The 24,014-nt window shown below is 34.3% G+C and overlaps 2 protein-coding genes across 2 annotated transcripts; both read left to right on the plus strand.

Moving 5' to 3' along the window:
- Nucleotides 1-4,849: 4,849 nt before the first annotated feature.
- Nucleotides 4,850-8,803, plus strand: LOC108486894 (probable pectate lyase 1). Its single transcript, XM_017791048.2, has 6 exons — nucleotides 4,850-5,141; nucleotides 5,552-5,605; nucleotides 6,052-6,135; nucleotides 6,936-7,578; nucleotides 7,659-7,901; nucleotides 7,987-8,803. Exons 1-6 carry the CDS (start codon nucleotides 5,044-5,046, stop codon nucleotides 8,206-8,208), a joined length of 1,344 nt encoding a protein of 447 aa, XP_017646537.1. The 5' UTR covers nucleotides 4,850-5,043; the 3' UTR covers nucleotides 8,209-8,803.
- Nucleotides 8,804-9,759: 956 nt separating this feature from the next.
- On the plus strand, nucleotides 9,760-10,658 carry LOC128282060 (uncharacterized). The gene is made up of 3 exons (XM_053020272.1): nucleotides 9,760-9,988; nucleotides 10,145-10,391; nucleotides 10,433-10,658. Exons 1-3 carry the CDS (start codon nucleotides 9,760-9,762, stop codon nucleotides 10,656-10,658), a joined length of 702 nt encoding a protein of 233 aa, XP_052876232.1.
- Nucleotides 10,659-24,014: the final 13,356 nt, after the last annotated feature.

Raw genomic sequence — 24,014 nt, forward strand, 5'->3', positions numbered from 1 at the left:
CCTTCCGTATGGTCTCCAACCTTTCACACGACTTGGCTACACATCCATATGACTCCTATTTTATAGTTTTCCCTGAATTTTTGTGAATTGTTCAGTTTAGTCCATGTATTGTTTTTAGAGTTTTTCGACACTCAATTGAGTCCCAGTTAGTATGTTCACTTTGGAATATATGATTTAATGACTAATTTGTTACTATTGTATTTTGTGAAATGAGAATATTACATGCCTTTTGTCAATGTAATATTGATAAACTGTTACTATTAATACTGCTACCGCTCTACTAAGTACATATTAAGCATGTCTATTGTTTTTGTTGAACTGAATACATGTTAAGCATATCTACTATTTCTACACTATTCTATTACAAGCATGTCATATTGCATTGCATGGGGTGGAATGATATGAATGGAGGAAGAGTGGTTGTTTATAACAGTGGTGGTTCATCCACAACATAGTGGCAGTTTATCTGCAAAGTTTTTTTATCTAAAAATACTGATGGTTTACCCACAATTTTTTTTACTAACAATTTATATACAAATCAGTGCTGGTTTATCCACAACGCAATGTGTAACGGATGGATGAGTTTTGGAAAAGTCTTACTGTGGTGTATAACAGAGTTGGATAGGACCCTTTCTGTTAAACTGAAATCGCATAGCCATTTATAAGCACATTCATACAAAACTGTGAATTTTGAAATATTATACTAATGTGTTGGTATGAGAAACTAATACTTTGAATTGTTATACAATTGTAATTCTTTTAAGAATTTTTATTCCGTATGCTTTGTTTACTGTTTTACATCGATTTTCTTAGGATTGGACCCACACTAACCTTATTAAGCTCACTCCCTTTAATATTCATCTTTACGGATACCCCATAAGGTTAAGATGCAGACTCTATATTTGGAAGGTCTCAGCTCAGATTAATGTTTTCATTAAAATTATTGTAGACTTAATATTATAATCTATGTTATTTAAAACTGTATTATTTTATTCAAACTATGGTATGAGACTTTTGTTTTGAGTTTATTTGGCATGCACAACATTGTTGGAAAAATCCGGTTTGAAAACGATTTTCTTGCACAGCGGAAAATTAAAACTTTGAAAACTGACCTGGTTTGTGATATTTATAGCAATAAACCTTAACCGAATACGCACCTGTGTTTTCTGATAAGCGGATCCTTAATGTTTTTCGACTTTCAACCAAATGATCTTCTTCGCTATTCTCGTACCACGAACTGCTTCGAGTGTGGGTTCTGACTAATTGAACCAAAATATGAAACTAGAAAAAGTTCTCTTTTTGGGGTGAAAACAAAAATTCTCTCTTAACAAAAATTCTCTCTTTTTTAAAAGAAACTGGTAAAATTGTTATTCTGGATATATTTAAAAGTTGAGAATAAATTCTCTCTATTTTTCGGCAGAATAACAATCTCTCAAAAGTTGTGTTAATAGCTCTACCGGTGCCATCTATTTATAAGAAGAGAAAGTAGAAACCTAGTAGAGTTGTAAAGGTTTATATTAAAAAAAAAAAACTCTTACTTAAAGTAAGATAGGAATGAAAGACTCACCATTGTATTTCTACTAGGTTGTCGTCCCCTTCATATTATATGAGGGGTTTGGGGCCTCTCTCACATCGAGTCCACTTACGAGTACTTCCTAAACCTTTTTGACTCAGTACTCTGTAATGTGATCCAACCCAATTCAATTTTTCTATGTCCCAAAAAAATTATATATTAAATAATTTTCTCATCCCAACTTTACTCCAGTAAAATTTTGACGATTTTACCCCCGATAAAATTTTAACAATTTTACCCCGGTAAATATTTAAGAAAATTTGTTCAATATGTCACAACTCAACATGCTCATTATGATTGAATGATTTTATTTTATTAACCAATCTGTTCGAAAAATTACAAATGTGTATTGACGAAAATACTACACTTGGGGCATCAGATCCAACAAACATTTAATTTGATTTTAGGATATTGAAATATGGATTTTGAATTAATTACGCATAAAATTCTGGTCTTTCTTCATTGAAACTCTTTTGAATATCACTTCCCGCTGTGATATCATGTAAATGAGTTTTTGAAAAGTAAATAGATTGAAAATCAAGTTTTTCTAAGTGAACTTTAAAATCAATCATTTTAGGAAAATTTTATTTTTTAGTGAAAAGAATATAATACGCTAAGTTTTTCTTTAAAAATAAGCAAATGTTTTAAAACGCCTATTTTATGAACTCCGATAGTTCTACTAGGCCATTTCGGTGGCCAATGTAATTTTCCAAATTCGGCCGTAGCGTCTAAGCCGAGTTTTGGAGATTACATACCTCCATATAATATTAACCTAAATTTTTTAAAAGTTGTTGTTAGTTTATCAAATAACAATCCATATTTAAGGGATTTTTTTGTACAATTATGATTTTTTTTACAACTATGATTCAAACTCAAACTATTCATTAAAAAATAACACTCAACCAATAGACCACAACTTAATGTTTTTATTATTTTAGTCTAAAATAAATATATAAAATCAACCTTATTATCTCTCATTAAATTAGTGTCTCAAGTTCCATTAAGAAAATAATGTCTCAAGTTAAATGATACCGATTCACATCAACAAATATTAAAATGATTTTTTTAAAAATATATAATGATTATAGAATAGGAAATGTAATATTTTTAACATTAATGCGATGTATGGTTATTAGTGTTAGGGGTGAGCAAAATTCGAGTCGATTCGAAAAACTCGATAAAAAATTCAAATTTTGAATTAAATAGTTTGAGTAATTTGAGTTAATCAAGTTATTCAGATCAACTCGAATAAAAAATAAATTTTTTGATTTAACTCAAATATGAATTACAATTCGAGTTATCCGAAAATCTGAATAAGAAAAGGCAAACCTACGTTGTTTTGATAAATATTTACCTTTTATAAAGCTGAAAGTTAAAACCATTAAGTTAAAAAACAAATTATGTCGTTTACTCATTAAGTTAAAAGGCAAAACCATTATATTGTTTATGTAGTTAAATAATCTTATATTTCGTCTACTAGTTAAATTATTAGTCCATGTGAAATGCACCATTGAGTATAAATAATAGGATTTGTTAACTCAACTCGACTTAACTCGAAATTTTTTGACTTGATTCGAAAAAATTCAAATTGAATTCGGTTGCTAAAATAAGATTTGTTAACTCGACTAACTCAAATTTTTTTTTACTTAATTCGACTTGGGTTCGATTGAATACTCACCACTAATTAGTGTAATACGATAAGGAAAATGATAATTTAATAGATATGTGTTGAAGTAGTTAGACTTAAAATAAATAATAATTAAAATAAAATTAAACTTAAAATTAGAATAATAAGTAAAAAGTTTTATTAAAAATAATACATTTTAAAATAAATCACAATTTTTTTTTGTCATTATAAAAATAGATCATGAGAATGTCTTAAAATGAGAGATGGTGAAAAATAAAATCACATAAAATGATAATAAAAAGTATTGTATTTAAAGGTTTATAAAAAGAAATTGTTAAAAGCATCTAAAAATCAAATTTGTTTTAGAATCATATCTAGTAGTGGGTGTCTAAATATGTTATTAAAATGATATGTAAAAGCCATGTGAAGAGAGAGAAAATAGAATACCAATTTCGTATCCTTTTAGTTGAATCTTGTTTGGAGTCAAAATCCCCTCACTTTCTCAAGGCCGTGATTGGCGCACACGTAATTTTACTACCACCAAAATTCCAATTTCTTTCTTTCTTTCTTTCTTTTTTAAATAATATTTCCTTCAATTAATCCTACTATTTTAATTTAAAAATCTCATTCTAATCATTTAAATCACATATATTTTTTTATAAAAATTTATCAATGTAGCTGCAACATAAAATAAATATGTTAAATTGATAAATTTTGATAGAAACTACCAATAACACAATAATTGTACTAGAATTTTTAAATCGGAAAAGTAAGAGGGTTGAATTTTTAACTTTTAAGAGTTAATTGCACCAAACTATTACCTTCGTTCTAAATTGGTCTCTAAACTTCAAAATATTCTAATTACATTCCCAAACTATTCATAATGTCCTACCATTATTGAAATAGTTAATTTAATCTTTCAATGACACATAAATTATTATGTGAAATAATTTAAAATGAAAATTTTAAAGAAAAGTAAAATGTTATTATTAAGTAACTTTTACAATTAAAAACTAAAAATAAAGTAAAACTGAACAAGAAGAGAGTGAGCAGTTGTTTCTATAGAAGTTTCAAAAATCCCAACACCAAGATCTTTACAACATCCATTTTATAATATTTATTTTCTTAAAATTTTCATTTTAAGTTATATCACATAAAATCTTACACCTCATTTAATAGTCAAATTAACGATTTTAATAGTTTGAGGATGTAATTAAAATGTTTTAAAGTTTGATGAACAATTTAGAATGAGTCATAGTTTGAGGATGTTTGGAGCAAGTATAATAAATTTTAAAGTATAAGGACTAAATCTAAAATTCTATAAAAGTACAGGGACTAATAGCATATTTTAAGCCAATATTTATTAATGTGGTTAATTAAAAAACACATCATTTAATGCCGCAAATTCAGCAGGAAACTGTGTGACATTCTGCTCCCTTCTCCAACCGTACGCCCGTAATATCTGACGTGGCATTATCCAACAGTTAAAATAGTAAAATTAAACTTATTTAACCCCGGTGAAAATGGAGTGCGGAAGAGAGACAGTTAGTGGCGGTTAGGTGACTTAGGTTATTTGGTTAAAGTAAACCTACCCAGAAAATTCCAACGTTTAATATTTTGGGTATATAATCGGCGTCGTTTTGGTCTTTCTGTTTTGGTGTTCACTTTTTTTTTTATTTTTTGCTCGTGGCTCTATAAAAGCCGTTTGCTTGGAGCTTGTACTCTGACTCTCCCTGCTTCACCATCTCCTTCTTTCCTTGGATCTCTCTGTCTCTCTCTCAATTTTTCCTCTGTTTGGATAGAGAGAAAGCTTTTAAGTACCGAAGAAGCGGAGAAAACTGCAATGGCGGTTTCCAAGAAATGGTTTTTAGCTTCTTTAGCTGTTCTGTTTTTGTTTCTTGTTGGAGCAATGGCCACTGTACAGACCAACAACGATTCCAGGTCTTTCTCTTTCTTCAACTCAGTTTTCAAGCTTTCTCAGTTTTATTTTAGTAAAAGAAAGACACAGAGAGTCTCCATTGTTTGTTTTCTCTCGGGTTTTCGAATTTGCCTTGCAAAATTGTTGCCTACATTATGTCATTTTATGGTGAATTAGAATACAAAAACTATACAGAATTTTCATTGTTTAGATCTTGAAAAATAGTCTCATTCTCAGAAAGAAAAAATAATTTTTCCTTTTTAACGGATCCATTAATATTCCCTCTTCAAAAACTTCACTTAATACGTTGAAAATGAGATTTCAGTGTCCTCTTTTTTCTTCTTCAAAAAAATGCTAACTGAAAATGGAGCATCACTGCAAAATACTAGAAAATTTCAATTTTCATTTATATTATGTTTATATATTTTTACAGCACTGTGGAGATAGAGAAGCTGCAGAACTCAAAAAACTCAACAATGGCAACTAGGTAATGTAGAGCTTAAAACTAGCCTTTTTTTTGTATTTATTTTCGTTTTCTTTTTCCAATTCTGATCATCTCAGCCGTTATGTTTAATCTCCGTTTAACCATGAAATAACGATCCCATCCGTTGAGATCCAGATCCTTAGATCTCAACCATTTACTCCGTTACACAATTCAATTCCCGTATGTAGAAAAAGAAAAAGATGGTATAATGAGGAAGGGCATTTTATAAATTCCCGTCGAGGGGTCCACACGGGGTTTCTGTTTCTTCCCCCTTGAAAAACACTTTTGTAACGGTTTTGGAGTACTGTTGGTGGACGCACAGTGAATCCGCTTTAAGCAGTGTGTTTCATAGAATTATTAGTCACCGACGAGAATAAGAAAATTAAAATGAAATATTTAGAATTAATTTTATTTAATTGGAATTTGGGTTGGTGTGATTGGGATTTCAGGTCAGAAGAGGTTAAGGCCTTGAATGAACATGCTGTGGCTGATCCAGAGGCCGTAGCAGCCGAGGTTGAGACCATCATTGACATGTGAGTCTCTATAAACATTTCTTTTGAATTGCTAAATATGTAAATAGAGAATGTAAAAGTTGAAGCAGAAAGATTCCCTTTTTTTGCCAAATTTTCATTTATCATTAACCATAAATCAAATGGATTACAATCTTATATGTTGATGTTGTTTGTTTACTCCCGACTCCACCATTATAGTCAGATCCGTGTCTAACGGGCACGACCCTTTTTAATATTTCTTGCATCACATGACCGTATCATTGTCTTTCCAATCGTACCTCGAAGTACAAATTTTTTATTCAAAGCAATTAAACGCTTTATCAACCTTACTATAATTACAGTTTTATTGCATCACATGACTAATTCTCACTTCTTCATGCACAACCACTCTTTTATTTACCTCATTATTGATTTAAAAGTTGTAATATGAAGGAAGCAGGGTAAATGGTAAGTTGGAGGATTTTTTATTGTTCTTATTCTTGGTGTTTGCTGCACACTGGACCAGCTAAATAAGATAAACAAACAGACTCTTTTGTCTCTTTTCGTTAAAAATGAAAAGAAACAGCATGTCCTAGCCGTTATACCTGGAGTGAATGACCCTAATGTCCTTTCGAAATAACAAAATTCTACATCATGTTTTGTCTGCTTATGCCATCTTTACAAATTGGGATTAATTTAACTCCCACCGACAATAATTTACAAGCCCATCTAGTAGTAAAATCAAAGATGCTAATAATTTTGGTTACTAAGCTGGAATATTTAGACCGTATGACAAAAGTCTGCGTAGTAAAATTTAATAAACTGAATGAAAAAAATGGTAGGAATATTCGAAATGCGACGGAAAGGAGGAAGTTGGGTTTCTTCTCGTGCGGAACTGGTAATCCCATTGATGATTGCTGGCGTTGTGACCCCAACTGGCAGAAGAACCGGAAGAGACTTGCTGACTGTGGCATTGGTTTTGGAAGGAATGCAATTGGGGGGCGTGATGGACGCTTCTACGTTGTCACTGACTCTAATGATGATGACCCTGTTAACCCCAAACCTGGGACCTTGCGCCATGCTGTGATCCAGGAACAACCACTTTGGATTGTGTTCAAGAGGGACATGGTTATTAAGTTGAAGCAGGAGTTGCTGGTCAACAGCTTTAAGACCATTGATGGTCGTGGGGTGAATGTCCATATTGCTAATGGGGCATGTATCACAATTCAATACGTTACCAATGTCATTGTTCATGGTCTTCATATTCATGACTGTAAGCCCACTGGCAATGCCATGGTTAGAAGCTCACCCACTCACTTCGGGTGGAGGACAATGGCTGATGGTGATGCAATCTCCATCTTTGGGTCAAGCCACGTTTGGGTTGATCACAATTCTCTTTCTAATTGTGCTGATGGTCTTGTTGATGCTGTCATGGGGTCAACTGCCATTACCATCTCCAACAATCACCTCACCCACCACAATGAGGTAATTTTGATGCATGTATTTCTCTTGTACCTCACTTTTTTATCTGTAGCATCCTTGTTAACGCTCAAGCTCAACTGCAGGTGATGTTGCTGGGTCACAGTGACTCTTACACAAGGGACAAGCAGATGCAAGTGACCATTGCCTACAACCATTTCGGAGAGGGACTTATCCAGAGAATGCCAAGGTGTAGGCATGGGTATTTCCATGTGGTAAACAATGACTACACTCATTGGGAAATGTATGCTATTGGGGGAAGTGCAAATCCTACCATAAACAGCCAGGGTAACAGATACGCAGCTCCAAGAAACCCGTTTGCAAAGGAGGTATTGTCTTGTGTCATATTTGCTGAATATGTTATGTTTACAATCATCATATCAGATAATATGATTGATTGGTTGGTTTGAGCAGGTGACCAAGAGAGTGGACACAGCTGAAAGCCACTGGAAGAGCTGGAACTGGAGGTCGGAAGGAGATTTGCTGCTGAATGGCGCATATTTCACTCCATCTGGAGCCGGAGCCTCAGCAAGCTATGCCAGGGCCTCAAGCTTGGGAGCCAAGTCCTCCTCCATGGTTGGATCCATGACTTCCAATGCTGGAGCTCTACCCTGCCGAAGAGGCAGGCAATGCTAGATAGTATATCCCCCACCCAATCAATTAAAATGGTTGAAAAGCCAGCCATTTACTAGCTCTTTCCCATCATTCAAAAAGCACTACCAATCAAATATCCATATTCTCTGTAGTCTATCCTCCCCATCTACCAGCATCATCGCATATTCTGATTTTAAGTGTAAATTTATTTATTTTTACACATTGTCATTATTTTGTCCTACCCACTCTACTCATTTTGTTTGTCAATCTGTGCAACCTGCTTCAACTCTAGTGAACTAAAAAATCCATCTTAAGAGCAGGTACGCAAGCGTTGTCCTTGGTTCCCTTTTCCTTTTTTGCCCCCTTTGAAGTTTTCTGGTCTTCCTCAGCCTCCCATCCGCGTCAATCTTGGTCACTACCTACACTTTGGTCTTGTGGGTTTATAGGACTTTTACTGATTTGGTGAACTTTATTTTATTTGTGTCTAGTCATACAAGCAATAGTATGAGCGTCAAAGTTTGGAGTTATTGAAAGACTTTGTTACAGAGATGATGTATAGTCAATAGCAGTGATGTTTACCTTTTACTTTTCTTCGCTTTTTCTTTCTTAATGGAAGCGATCTTTTTTACTTTTATTATATGTATGGGTATCCTCTTTCTTTCTTTCTTTCTTTCTTTTCTTTTTCACTTTATGGTTTTGCAATTGTGGTAATTTCCGTTATCAGTATGCCCCTTGTTGTGACGTTGTTCCTCTGCCATCGCCAGCATTAGTGATTCTTTCATGTACTTTGCTGTCACCCACATTACCAAAAGTCATCAATTACTAATATCATGACAGCTTTTGGTCTTTTTATCAAAATGATGCAATTGCTTTAAATGGGTTCAACGACTTTACTGGTTTTCAATTCTAAATCATCACTCCTTCGGAAACCAATAAGTTAATGTTGATATGTAACATAATTCATAGGGATAGCAATTGTTTCTAATTTGTTGATTGGGAAAGGAGGGTGATTCTCCAAAAGCTTTGCAAAACCAAAAGAGAATTTTAAATTAAATGAAGATCGTGCCTGTTGAGCTTCATCACTAAGTTGCTAATATCATACTAAACGGATGATGGTCTGAGTCTGAGGCAGAGAAATGGAAATTATGACAATTGCATTTGCTTGGGCTTGGCCATAAAATAGAATGGAATGCTACCATCTCTCTTTCTATCCCCAACTTGGCAGCTCAATGGATAAAAATAAAATATCACTAATATTATATAAATTAATGCAACCCATAAATTAATTTATAGAGTATAAACCAAGTCATATTAACACTCAATAAGCAAATAAATTTAAACTTTAAATATATAAAATTTTCATGAACCTAAGATATGATAAAAGCAACCCTCAAGCAAATAGCACACAAGTGAGCATGTGCAAAGCAGATGTATGTGCTACCTCTTGAGGGTATAAATAATTATATAATACTAAGATGATTTTTAAAAATATTAAATATATTTATCTATTTATAAACTCAGTGTAATAGATTCAAATATCTTTTTTAGATAGAAATATGGAGTTTAGGGCAGTGAAGAAGGTGAGACGAAGAGATGAGGATCCCCTTGATGGTGGCGGAGGGAGAGTCGGCCGAGCCAATGTTTTCTAAATATTCTTCCTTTAAAGATGCAGTGACAAATTTGGCTAGCATGAGTCATTTTTCGGAGAATGACTGGGAAGAAGAATACTTTGATTTAGATGATAGGGACTTATTAAGGAAGATGGTTGATGGTATGCCAACACTTGACTTCTCGGAAAGACTTTATTCTCTTATCGAGAAGAGTATGTCTAGCACGATTGTATTGAAGCTATTAGGGAAGAGGATAGGGGTTAACACTTTATGGAGCAAAGTGTGATCGTTGTGGAAACCGATTAAGCGTTTCCAGCTTATGGATATAGAGAATGATTATTTTCTTGCAAAATTTGAATAACATGTAGATTATTGTAATGTCCTATCCGATGGGACCTGGGTGATCTACAGGCAGTATCTTACAGTCCAACCATGGACAACCCAATTCTCCTTACTGCAGAAGTTTCCTGAGAATGTTGTTACATGGATTCACGTTCTTAGTCTGTTAGGGGTGTTTTACAAGAGAAGTGTTTTGCGAGCTATTGGAGAGCTAGTAGGAAAAGTTTTCAAGATAGTTTTGCAAACTGATAAAAGGGTTCGGGGACAATTTGCAAAGTTTGGAATACAGTTAAATTACGCAAACCTCTTATTTCCAGGGTCCAAGTAGCCAACAGAATTCATAGAGTTGAGTATGAGTCCCTTCCTATGATTTGTTATAGCTGCAGCACTTACGGTCACATGAGGGAGAACTGTGCTAAAGTTCATAATACAGAAAGCATGGAGGAGGAATCGGACATGGCTAATGAGAATCTTGTAAGGATGAAGCAACAACTAGAAATCTCGACTCAAGTGAGAGTTGAAAAGGAGGAGTATGGTGAATGAATGATTGTGGATCGTCAGAATTGTTGACAAAGTTGGATGATTGAGGGTGGTTCAGAGAATGGATTAAGAAAGATCTCTTTTAGATCTTAGTTTAATACTATTGTTGAAATTGAGGCAATTAGAAATGAAACTAGAGAAATTGGTGGTGAAATATTTAATTTTGGAAGCAAAGGAATCAAGAAACTAGATCAACTAAAGATATTATGAGAGGAAATCAAGGGAGTGGCTTTAGAAGTAGGAGAAAATGAATGAATAGTGAATAGCTAACTGGGGGACTTGGGCTTAAAATCAATAGAGGCAAGGGCATCAAGAAATGGGATGTTGATGTCAAGGCTTTTAGCTCTAGGCAGGCCATTAGTGGGCCTCAGAATGAAGTAGACTTAAGAAATAAGGGCCCAGGGGTTATAATAGGTGGGTCAGGTAAGGATAATGGATCTAAGAACAATCAAGCTATTTTTGATAAGAGTAAACATATATCTGTTACTCTTTTGGAGAATAAAAATCCAAATGTGTTTGCAAGGAATTTTCACAAATCGGGAAATGCTCCACTTATTAAAAATCTTATTTTTCCTTCTATAATTGCTTTTGTTCTAAAAAATCCTTCATGTTCTAATGGTCGAGTCTTCGATATCGGGGAGAGGGGAATGTTGTGTACTCTTCAAATGAAATGATTGTAATCCAAGAGGCAATTTAGAGGATGGTGGATCAATTGGAGATGGATTGGAATGCGGTTAAAATAGGTCGCAGAGTAGTTGCTTGTGAAACTATGGGTTTTCAATGTCTGACTTTGAAAGGGCATGAAATGCTGGGTCAAGAGGGTGAAGATGCGGTAGCACTCATGGACGAAAATACAGAAGAGTGATAGGTTCATAAGTCTTAGACCTTGTTTTATTTGTCTTATGACGTCGACTTTTTTAGTGTGGAATTGTCAGGGTGTTGGTCACCTGAATTTTGGTAAAATTGTGAAAGAATATTTGCATGAAGTTAATCCAAAAGTTCTTGTTTTAGTGAAAACTAAGATTAATGGCTTGAAAGCTGACAAAGCTATTAGGAGTATTGGAATTCCATTTTCCCTTAGGGTGGAATCAATAGGCTTTTCTAGTGGGATTTGGGTTCTATAGAAAGAGAAAGTTCGTGTAAGAGTGTTGGTAATAAAAAATTGTTTGTTCATATGAAAATTGCGGTTGATGACAAATCCGATTGGGTTTTGATGACAAATCCAATTGGGTTTACTTTATCATTGTTTATGGTAGCCCTTATAAATTGTTAAGGAGAGATATTTGGGATGGTTTAGAAGGCATTGTGTAGAATATTGAGGAGCCTTGGCTAGTCGTTAGGGATTTCAATGCTTTGCTTAGTGAAGAGGAGAAAAATGGTGGATCAAGAAAGTTCGTTGTTGGGTGCCAGTGTTTTCAGCGGATGTGTTTTGACAGTGAGTTGAAAGATTTGGGTTGTAAAGGTCTGAATTTTACGTGAAATCGTGAGAATGTTTTTGAACTTCTCGACAAGGCCTTATGTAATGCTTAGTGGGATTTGAAGTATCTAAATACTATGGTTGTCACATCCCGAAAATCGAGCTAGTAGAATCGGGATAGTACATTGAGAATTAGTGAACTGAAAATCGTAATTAAGTTAGAACATTAAAATAATTAGAAATTAATTACATAATATAATAACCCGTTTTTAGTGGTGTCAGAAACAGTGGTTTCGGGACCACAATTCCAACGAGTGACTTATTATTTTAGCATTTATTTAATTTTTACAAAAATATATTAAGGTCGTATCAAAATTTTGTTAAGAAATTTTGATGTTTAAATGGTTAATTAGGTAAAAAGGACTAAATCGTAAAAGGTGTAAAAGTTGAATTCTTTTAGTTAAAAGGAATAAATGGCTATAGAAATGAAAGTAAATGGACTTGAATGGTAATTATACCATTTAATGAGTTAGTGGATAGTTATGGATAAGGTTTTATTGAAAATTTTGATTAGTAATAAGCGTAAAATAGTAATTTGGTAAATAAAAGAAAAAGATATCATCTTCCCCATTTCTTCTTTTCTTTGCCCGATTACATCATTAAAGGGGGAGAGCCTCGATTTTGAATTATTCATTGCATAGTATGTTTTTGTGCCCCGTTTTTATTGATTTTTATGTTTTTGAGTTTATTTTAGCTTAATCTAGTTAGCCTAGGGGTTAATTTGTAAAAATGTTAAAGGTTGAGGGACTTTTCATGGATGCTTTTGAATGAGTTTTGATGTTAGTTGATGGATTATTTATCTTTGTTGTAAAATAACCATGTTTTGTTAAGTGATTTTTGATGAATTTTAGAAATAGGGATTAAATTATTAAAAGTATAAATCCATGGGTTTTGTTGTAAAATGTTGGTAATAATGGGTTTTTTCAGGGTCTCTTGTAACATTGGTTGAGTTGGATTTAGGCTAAAATGAGTTATATTTAAGTTGTGAGCTTAAGGACTAAATTGTGAAAAGTTAAAGTATTAGGGGTAATTTTGTAATTTTGCATAAATATGAACTATGGACTAAATTTAATACTATAAGTACTTAATTGAATGAAATTATTTATTTGGATCAAGATAAACCACATTCGGACTTAAATCGAGAAAAAGCGAAAGCTTCGGATTAGTTCTACTTTACTATTACGACCCTAGTTATCGAGGTAAGTTCGTATGAATTATGATCATTTTAATGTTAGCTAAATTAATTATTTGCTATGTTTTTTTAATGTAAAAATATATATAAATGTATCCATGTTATGATAAATTGACAGTTAGCAAGTCCCAGTTGAACCTTAAGAATTCTTAAGATACAAATAACATGTCATTAGGGATTTCATGTTTCGAGTGCTGGTCTTGAATGTCTTATCGATGGCTGAGGTCCTGCATTTGTTGCGGATTCTCCACAGCTCATGTGAGCAGTATCGTGTAGCTTACATTCTAACCCATAGCTCGTGTAAGCATTGATGTAAAAAAAATGTTACGATTATATGAAAGGCACACTATGTGTGAGCATTCCAGAGTATCTGATGTAATTCTAGATGGTTCAAAGGGTAAGAAAAGGAATAGAATGGTAAGTAAATTAATGGAATGGTTCATGATCTTATGAAAAGGTTGATGAATATGTATTGTATCTTATGAAATCTATTTATGTTACAAATGAACTTATATGTGAGGTTGATGAACCTACTAACTTGTGAGTTTGATGATGTGGTATAGGCTTATACTAAGCTTATGGTATTAGTAATGATTTATGCCTAAACTATGAATTGTATTAATGAAATGGTAAGTTATGTTTAAAGTTTATATGAGCTTACTAAACACTTGTTTCTTTCGTAGTTACTTTCCTTTGTTTTATAGATTATCGAAAGCTTGATTGGTTAGAAACTCGTCAGAGACTTATCACACTATCCAACAATCATTTCGGTAGATTTTGTGTATTTTGTCCAAGGTTAATAATGGGATGTATAGGATCTTTGTAATGCATGTGTTGGTATGTTTAAGCTTTTGAGGTTAGTTGGTTTGGTGCACTTTAATACCTTACCAAGTTATGTCATATTGGTCACTTTTAAGTTCTTGTAAATAAGGTTCTTTTGGTATGTTTTGATGGCTTGCAAATGGTCATGTATGGCAGTTAAGTGAACTAGGTTGTGTGTTTCAAATATGGTCAAATTGCTTTGATTTGATTCTTAATGTTTGATACAATTATAGTGCCTTTGAATGGCTTATTGGTTAGGTGGCTTAGGATGTCTGAAATGATATGTTTATGTGTGTTTGAATGATGTTTGAACCCCTTGAATGTGTGCCCAAATGGTTTGAATGATTAGGTATGAGTTGGACTTGTAATGGCTTGATTTTAGCTAAATTTTGGGTTCACATGACCCGGGATACGAGCTGTCACACGGCTATGTGTCACATGTAAAATTTTAATGTTTCAAGTCAGAGAGTTACACTGCCTAGCACATGGCCTAGCACACGAGTGTGTGTGGCAACTCAGAGAGTTACACGGCCTCTGGCATGGCCGTGTGACCATTCTCAGTGAGTTACACGGGTGAGGACACGGGTGGGACACGTCCGTGTGTCCCTTGTTCAAATGTTACACGGCCTGGCCACACAGTCGTGTGATCCCCGTTTTCTAATTTTTGCAACTTTTTCTCAAAATTCTTGTTTTGTTTCGAATTAGTCACAAATCGCTTGTAAGTTATTTTTAAGGCCTCAAGGGCTTGATTTAGGGATAGAATGCATATGATTGATTGGTTTATAATGAATTTAATTTATTTAATTTTATGATGTTAAATGTTTTTTGATTGTATGGTAATACCCCGTAACCCTAATTCGATGATAGAGATGTGTTAGGGGTGTTACAAATAAAATATTAAAATAAATACAATTAATAATTTTAGGTTAAGGGTTAAAATTAAGTGTTGGAAAATTAATTTGGTTAAAACGGATTTTAAAAATAAAATCGGGTTTGAAAATAATTGAGAAAAATGTGTTTTAATTAAACTAAGGACTAATTTGAAAAACAAGGGAAAAGTGGAAGTTTTTAAGAGACAATTTCCCCTGAATTTTAAAAAAAAAAATCTGCTCATCTTCTTCATTCTTTAAAACCCCTACATCCCTTCCCTCCCATTTAGCTTCTCATTCAAAAAAATTTCCAAATTCAAATATGATATTTTCTCTCAAAACTAACTCATCATTGGTGATTTTCTATCTATCCAAACACCTCAACACCTTCCAATTTTAAAGAAAAATCATTAAATCCTTAACAAATTCGTAATTGTTCTCCTCGCGTTGAACTCCGAATTTGATCAACAACATGTTTTCTTCAAATTAAGGTAACAACTTGACTTATTATGATTAGATTAAGGTTGTTGTTTTTCTAATTCGGAATTTAATCGAGTGTGTTGAGAGTTTTTAAGATTTAAAACTTTTTAATCAAATTTCGGTTCAACAAAGGTGAAATTTAAAATAATGAGTACACTTATTGTTTTTGATTGATTTTTAATCTATTTTTAACTAAATAAAAGGTATTTGAAATCAATTTGATAGATCGGTATCCAATTTTAATGACTTTCGAATTTCCGCTTTTGTGTGTTCATACAAGCTTGATTTTTTCGAAAAAATTAGATCGGTGAAATTGGATGAAATTGATGGTTTGAATATGTAATTAGATAATATTTAGGAATATTAGAGTTAAAATTAAGGCTTAGAGATAAATTTTGAGTGGTTAAACACCTATTTCGACAAAACTAGTTAAATTTTCGGTATGAGAAAAGTAAGCTTACAGTGGTGATTTTTCTGCTATCCTTTTTTGAGTTTAAGGCTGTTAATAATGATTGTATATTTTATTTAATTTTCATGCAAAGTTTTGGATTCATTGGGAGGTTTCACGAACAATGCGAAAGGGTAATAAAAGGTTGTTTGACATTGTTGCGTAAGAGGTATTGACTAAGGTGAGTGGTTTGACATACAACATTTAAACTCCAATACACAGACTAAGGTAACATATGCGAATCCTCACTTATGGTATGCGAACCTTGACTTCTTCCCTACTCAAATTCTTGCAATTTTGGTTGAACCGTTGAGTATATTCATTGAGCGGTTTTAATGGTGCAAAATGCATGAATTTATAATATATATATGGGATTTGTTTTATATACAATATAAATATATTGGGTGTTATATATATAATATATATAAATGTGGGGAGTTGGTAATATATATGCGTGAGATTAGAGCCATATAATATATGCAAGTGGGGTTTGTTGGTGTTAAACATATACATACATATGTGTGTTTTGGTGCTATATAAGTAATGTATGTGTTATATATATTTGTATATGTGGGTTGTAATATATATACACGTGGGTGATTATACGTATATTATATATATGCATGGTTCAGTATATATATAATTACGGGAATTGTTTTATATAATATATAAATTTCTCAGAATTTCAATGTATGCTTAAAATTTGAAGTGATAAGGTTATTAAATAAATATGTACATATATAATATACGAATTGTAATATTTATGAATGAATATATGAATAAATAATATAATGTGGACTCTTATAACATGCAAATTTGATCGATAATGCATATTTATGCATACACGAATTTGTAAGTGAATTATCAGATTTATGATATAGCAAGTCAATTATATTTGTATATTGTGTTATATTGTGAACAATGTTAACTTGGCGAATTATATTATTATGGCAAACTGTGTTAATTTGGTAATTTGTATTAATATGGCGAACAATGATTTATGTGAGCTATGTCATAAAATTCGGAAAATCATTTCGGTGGCTAATGTGACGTTCGAAATTTGGGTCGGACCGTCCCAAATGAATTTAGGGCATTATAATGGTGTTTGTAGAAGCCCAAATTGCCCGGGCCCGATTATATCAAAACCCAACCAAATCTCTAAACCCACTAAAACCCTTAACCCATAACCCATTTACATCTACCCAAACCCATTACAAAACCCAAATATTAAACCCAATTCAAAAGCCCATTAAGCCCTCCCCCCCCAAAAAAAAAACCTAACCAAAAAAAAAAAGAAAAAACCTAACCCAAAAAAAAAAAGAAAAATTTAACCCCCAAAAAAAAAAAACCAAGAAACCCTAGCCACCTAACCACTTTCCCACTTGCCCCATTTTTCCTCCCATTTTTGATATCCATTGTCTACCACCACCACCTACAAAATAGAAAAAGAAATAATAGAAAATCATGTAAAAGATGGCTATAAAAAGCCATTCAAAAATCATGTAAGGGGGGATTTAACAAAGATTGAAAACGGAGACAAACACAAAAATCCCTTCAAATTTTGAACACAAAAGAAACATCAATAAAAATGTTGCATTTTTTCTTTTTTTCCTCTTCTTTCGAATCTTTTTTCTTTCTTTTTTGTGTTGTTTTTTTTCTTTCTTTATATATACATATATTGTTAAGAAAAAAAAATTTTACCTTTTCCTACCACCCACGCGGTGGTTGACATGACAATGCAATGACAATCGGCCGATGTCGGCCCCCTCTTGGTCGAATTTCCTTTCTCCCCTCTCTTCTCTCTTCTTTCTCCCTTTTTTTTTCTTTCTCTCTTCAAAATGATTTTTTTGTCAAAAATTGGCCTTAAAGTATGTAGCGCTTTGCGATTTAGTCCCTCTTGCTATGTTATGTTTTGAGGGGAGGATTAATTGTGTTTTTGGTCCCCCATAGTTTTATGCGCGTTCTAATAGGTCCTTTCTCCTTTATATTTTTTAAAAAAATTAGCCCCAAAGTTTTGATTTTAATCCAATTTTGGTCCTTTTTCATTTATTTTTCGTATTCACCTTGGATTTCATATTATTTTGCTATTTAATTCAGCTTTAAATATTAATCATGTTATATATGTAATATTGTTATCACTATTATTTTTATATATTGTTATTATTATATTATATTTAGCTATATATATATTCTTTATGTACGTTTCCTAATATTTTCTTTTATTGTAGATATTATTATTATTATTACATACTTTTATTATATGCCTATATATATATATATGTATATTTTTGTACATATTATTATTTTATATTATTATTACCAAATATATCATTTTTCCTATTTTATTATTAGTACATGATTTGTTTTTATTTTTATTTTTGTAAATATCATTATTATTGTTATTCTAATATTCTAGTATTCCATGTTAATATTTTCATTAATGATATCATTTTTTTCGTCCTTCATCTATTTTAATTTCTCACTTTAGGAATATTTTTTCTCATGTTTTAATTAATTTCAAAAATAAGGCAATGTACCGATTTAATATTAAGCCATCGATTTCATCGCTATGTTGGGTGAAATTAAATAGGTTTGTGTTAAAAAGCAGGACACCCTTTCTAAACAAAAATCGAAAACTAAAATTCTCATTTTTCAATCGGATCACGATTAAATATTATATTGAACTCGTATTTTGAAAATCAAGTCAACACATGTTTATGAGATACCAATTTTGGGCGTCGCGAGGGTGCTAATACCTTCCTCACAGCGTCGACTCGAACCCCAATTTTCTCTAGACTTTCACGTAGACCTAAATTTGGCCTTCTTTTGTTTTAAAATAATTAGGTGTCCGATCACACCTATAAAAAGGATCGGTGGCGACTCCTTTGTTAATAAAATCGAAAGTTGGTTTTCAAATGTTTAATAAATCGCCACAATTAGCGACCAAACGAAACTAAATTTTTTTACGTCGCTACAATTTGGCGACTCCACTGGGACCCTTTTGAGAGTCGAGTCGAATTAAACTCGCGTTGTCAAAATTTTCAAAGTTCCTTGTTCAAATTAACATTTAGTCGTGATCCTCAAATTTTTGTTTTCAAAAATCATGCATTTGCATCGTGTTGTATATATTCTAACTTGTTTTATCCTATTGTTTTTCACTTTAAATTTTTGTGATTTTAGTTTTGGTTTAGTTTTTTAAATAAAACGTAAAGGTTTGTAAGTTTCTCCCCACACACGTGCACGTGCATTTTGTTGCATAACATGAGCTCTATACCCTGCTCGTCCCCTGTTAAGTGAAAGTAAACCTACGCTTTTGTGAGTTAACTCGTTCCTCCGCACAGGCTAGTGAATACTTTCGGGTTACATATGACTTATGCTTTCGTGAGTTAACTTGTCCCTCCGCATAGGCATAAGTAAATGTAGTCCCTCGAATTGATCTCCTAAGCCTATGATGGGCCATGACCGAGGCTCTGTACTAATCTTAGTAGATGACAGTGCAGATGATTCGAGTACCCATCTAGAATCAAAACCCCATATAGTGAACCATACGAGCCATCCAACTAGAGCCATGCTGAACCTCCGTCCGTTTAGTAGTCACCAAAATAAGTGCACGAGAGGAACGCCTCTTACCTTTTGCACTTTCGCTTTCTATGCAAGGGAATCGAGTCCATTGGACCAAGTAGCACAATTTGTTAGATTTTCCACAATTTTTCTCTGATCATATGTGTTGTGCTAACCAAGGTTGTTTGTCTGTATTTCTATTTTTCATCATGCATCATAGACATCTTGTTAGGAAGGTGTTGATTAGAGATTGGTTGCCAAAAAGGGTTTCTGATGGAGGAGTCAATTACACGAGTGACCGAAACGTTGTGTAATAGACTCTTTTGATTAAGGAAATGCCTAAATAGGGGCTATCTTGAAATTAACACCAATTTCTTGCATTTCTTTCATGACTAACAGTCATTTGACATTCATGCATTCATTTATGCATTCATTCATTCATTGCATATTCCATACTCGTTTGCTGAGGTTAAAACATACAATTCTCTAGTTGTGCATACTATACGGGAAACCAGGGACATTCCACGGAAAACTGCCTAGCCTTTAAGAGAAGAGTTCAAGGACTCATTGATGTAGGTATCCTATGATTCGATAGTGCCAGTAATACGACCGTGAATCCATTCCCAAATCACAAGAAGGAATGTGGCGATGAGGAGATGAGGATAAACAACAAAGTAGAAGATGGGTTTCAAGTAAGAACACCTCTGCAGAGAATCTGGAGGTACTAAGTGAGAAGGGGTTGCTCTGTCGTTTTAACGGAGTATCTAAAGGAAAAGATGCAAAAGGTCACAGCTTTTGCGAGCTCCATGATATTGGGGAGCATAACATTCAGTCCTGTGAGAAATTCAGAAGTGTACTGCAAAGTATGATGGACAATAAGGAGATTGGGATTTTTGTAAAGCCAAAGAGGTCGATAGTGGAGAAATATGTGCCTCTCACAATCAATCATCGGGTTTCCCATATAAGCGGCCATCCAATAGTTAATAATCTATTATGGCGCGAAGAAGGAGCCGTGAAACCAAAAGGATAATTGAAGTACCATCTCCTTTCCCTTATAAGGACAATAAAAGCAAGATCTGTGGAAGTACGATGTCAACATCGTTACACGAAGGTGAAAAGCTTGAAGCCACAACCCGAACACATTGGGGAAGTAGGTCATTTTACCCGCATGGGCGGTGCTATTCTAAAGAAGTTGAACCGATAAAGAAAAGTAGCGACTTGAAGCAAAAGGAAAGCGGTGATGCACGAAGTCGAAGTCGAGCAAGAAATTCCACCGTGCAAGAAACTAAAAGCACGTGAATGAGGAAGAAGCTTAAGAATTCTTGAAATTTATTAAGCACAATGAGTATAGTGTGGTGGAACAATTGAGCAAGCGACCGGTAGCGAATCTCGATTCTATCTCTCTTATTAAATTTAGAGCCACACCGAATGCTTTATTGAAGGTGTTAAATCAAGCTTATGTGGCCAACAACATATCTGTCGAAAAGCTTGATAGGTGGGTAAACAATCGAATGCGGACAATTTCATCTCTTTTAGTGACGATGAGATACCGCCAAATGGTAGAGGCTTGGTGAAAGCGTTGCATATCACGACTCGTTGCAAGGGATACATAATACCAAACGTACTCATCGATAATGGGTCAGCGTTAAATGTCATGCCATTGGCCACGCTTTCGAATCTGATGGATTTGTCCTACTTAAGGCCTGTCATTCCACGGTAAGGGCATTCGACGGACGAGGCGCCGAAGTCATGGGAAAGATCGAAATCCCTTTGGAAGTGGGCCCTTACATTTATGATGTCGAGTTCCAAGTCATGGACATTACACCCTCTTATAACTGCCTTTTGGGAAGGCCCTGGATCCATTCTGCTGGAGCAGTTCCGCCTCCTCTCCATTAAAAAGTAAAGTTCATCATGGATGGCTGTTTGGTCACAGTCGAGGGCGAAGAAGACATTGTTGCATCTATCTCTGCTGATACGCCATACCTGGAAGTAAGCAAGGACGCAGTGGAATGTTCTTTTCGATCCCTTGAATTCGTCAATGCCACTTTCGTCGCTGAGGGAAACAGAATTCCAATGCCAAAACTATCGAGAAATACCAGAATGGGCGTCAAGTTGACCGTAGGAAAGGGAGCTCGTACGAGAAGAGGTTTAGGGAGACATCTGCAAGGAATAGTTAGGGCTTTAAAGCCAGTACACCACAAGGCCCGATATGGTTTGGGGTTCTAGCCTGACATACGTCAAAGAAGAAGACAGTGGAAGAAGGATCAAGAAAGAAGAATTGCAAGAACTTTGGGCCGAGAACCAGAATGGGAACCAATAGAGTACCCTCCTTTGTCAAAACATTTACATCTGCAGAATGATGTACCTGGACAAGATGATCCACGAAACATCTTTGGGGTTAATTGAAAGGGTTTTCGAATGTCGATATAAATGTCATTGACAAAGGAGCTGGTGCAAGTAAAGATGTCTCGAGGATACGCCCTTGCCTTCCTGGTTTCGTGTTGAACAATTAGACAGCTGATAAGCTTCTTGTAGTTTATAAGTCTTCAGAGTAATGCTAAACATTAACCTTCTATTGTGTCCTTAGATATAATAGAATTCTTTGTAAGAACTTGCATTCGCTCTTTATCATGAATATCAATGGAGATGCATTTTGTCACGATTTTTCGCATTATCACTAATCATTTTCTCATTTCATAGCCTATCCTTACATTTGCCTCATTGCCACGACATAATATTTTGTTTGTTGTTTCCAATACTTGGATGTCCTCTATAGCTTCCTTTTCCATTCAACTTTCGGTGCTCGGATATTGACGACATGAATAAGCCCGTTCTGAATCTTGAAATTGATTTTGAGAAGGTTTGTTTGCTTAAGAGAATTTGAAGTCAAGAAAATCTTTGAAGATTATGTCTCGTCTCTGAATTGTTAAGAATGGTGGAACAAGAGGATAAGCAGTTTTGCCTCATGAAGAATCAGGAAACAATAAATTTGGGCCTTCAAGAGAGGAAACAAGAAGTGAAGATTGGGACTTCTATTTCAAAGAGTACCGGGCATAGTTTGATCACTTTACTCCGTGAGTATAAAGACGTTTCGCATGGTCATACCAGGACATGCCGAGGCTAGATGAAGATTTAGTGGTCCATAAGCTCCCATTAAAGCGAATGCAAGCCTATCCAAAGAAAAATTAAGACGGATGAGACACGAAATCTTTGTTGAAAATAAAAGAGGAAGTTAAGAAGCAATTTGATCTCGGCTTCCTACAAGCCTCAAATATCCGAATGGGTGGCTAACATAGTCCGGTACCAAAGAAAGATGGCAAAATACGAATGTGCGTGGATTACTGTGACTGAATCGAGCAAGCCCAAAAGATAATTTTCCTTGCCACATATTGATCGTTGGTGGACAACACAAAAAGCATTCATTATTTTCTTTCATGGATGGATTCTCGGGGTATAATCGGATCAAGATGGCCCCGAGGATATGGAGAAAGCGCCTTCATAACAATGTGGGAACGTTCGCTACAAGGTGATGCCATTCGGGTTAAAGAATCTTTGGAGCAACATATCGAGGGCTATGGTGACGTTATTCCATGACATGATGCATAAAGAAATAGAGGTCTACGTTGACGATATGATTGCTAAATCCAGGGAAGAAGAGCATGTAGTGAATCTCAAGAAGTTGTTCGACGGTGAGAAAGTTCGATTAAAGCTCAATCCGACCAAATGTACGTTTGGGGCTACCTCGGGAAGTTGCTAGGCTTCATTGTCGATGAAAGAGGTATCGAGGTTGATCCGGTTAAAATAAAATCCATTCAAGAGTTGCCATCTCAAATACGCAAAAGGAAGTTAGAGGATTTTAGGAGATTAAATTACATCGCCCGATTTATCGCTCGACTTACCAACCAATGCGACCCAATCTTTCGACTTCTTCAAAACATAACCTCAAGAATGGAATGAGGAATGCCGTTAGCCTTTGATAAAATAAAGCAATATTTGTCTAGTCCTCCGATGCTAGTACCACCAACTCCGGAAGACCATTGATATTGTATTTAAGCGTGTTTGAAAATTCAATGGGTTGCGTCTTTGAGGCAACACGACGAGTCGGAAAGAAAGAAAAGGCGATCTACTACCTCGGTAAAAAGTTCACCGAATGTGAGGTAAAGTATTCGTCCATTGAAAAATCTTTATTACGCTCTGGTTTGGGTAGCTCGGAGACTCGGACAATATATGTTGTATCATACGACATGGCTAATTTCAAAGCTAGACCCAATAAAATACATGATGGAATCACCGACACTCTCAGGAAGAATGGCACGATGGCAGATCCTCCTATCAGAATATGACATTGCCTATGTAAGTCAGAAGTCAATAAAAGGGAGCGCAATAGCTGATTTCTTAGCGACTCGAACGACGGAGGGATATGAGCCCTTGAAATTTGATTTCCCAGACGAAGACTTAATGTGCATCACAGAAATGGAATCCAAGTCATCAAAAGAGAAGTCATAGAAGA

Source organism: Gossypium arboreum, chromosome 10 (assembly GCF_025698485.1).
Source record: "Gossypium arboreum isolate Shixiya-1 chromosome 10, ASM2569848v2, whole genome shotgun sequence".
Lineage (NCBI taxonomy): Eukaryota > Viridiplantae > Streptophyta > Magnoliopsida > Malvales > Malvaceae > Gossypium > Gossypium arboreum.

Coding starts and splice junctions, on each gene's coding strand:
- LOC128282060 (XM_053020272.1), top strand. CDS start 9,760: ATGAGGATCCCCTTGATGGTGGCGGAGGGAGAGTCGGCCGAGCCAATG. Junction 9,989..10,144: donor TTATTCTCTTATCGAGAAGA/GTATGTCTAGCA, acceptor AATAACATGTAG/ATTATTGTAATGTCCTATCC. Junction 10,392..10,432: donor GTTCGGGGACAATTTGCAAA/GTTTGGAATACA, acceptor TCTTATTTCCAG/GGTCCAAGTAGCCAACAGAA.
- LOC108486894 (XM_017791048.2), top strand. CDS start 5,044: ATGGCGGTTTCCAAGAAATGGTTTTTAGCTTCTTTAGCTGTTCTGTTT. Junction 5,142..5,551: donor CAGACCAACAACGATTCCAG/GTCTTTCTCTTT, acceptor ATATTTTTACAG/CACTGTGGAGATAGAGAAGC. Junction 6,136..6,935: donor GTTGAGACCATCATTGACAT/GTGAGTCTCTAT, acceptor AAAAAATGGTAG/GAATATTCGAAATGCGACGG.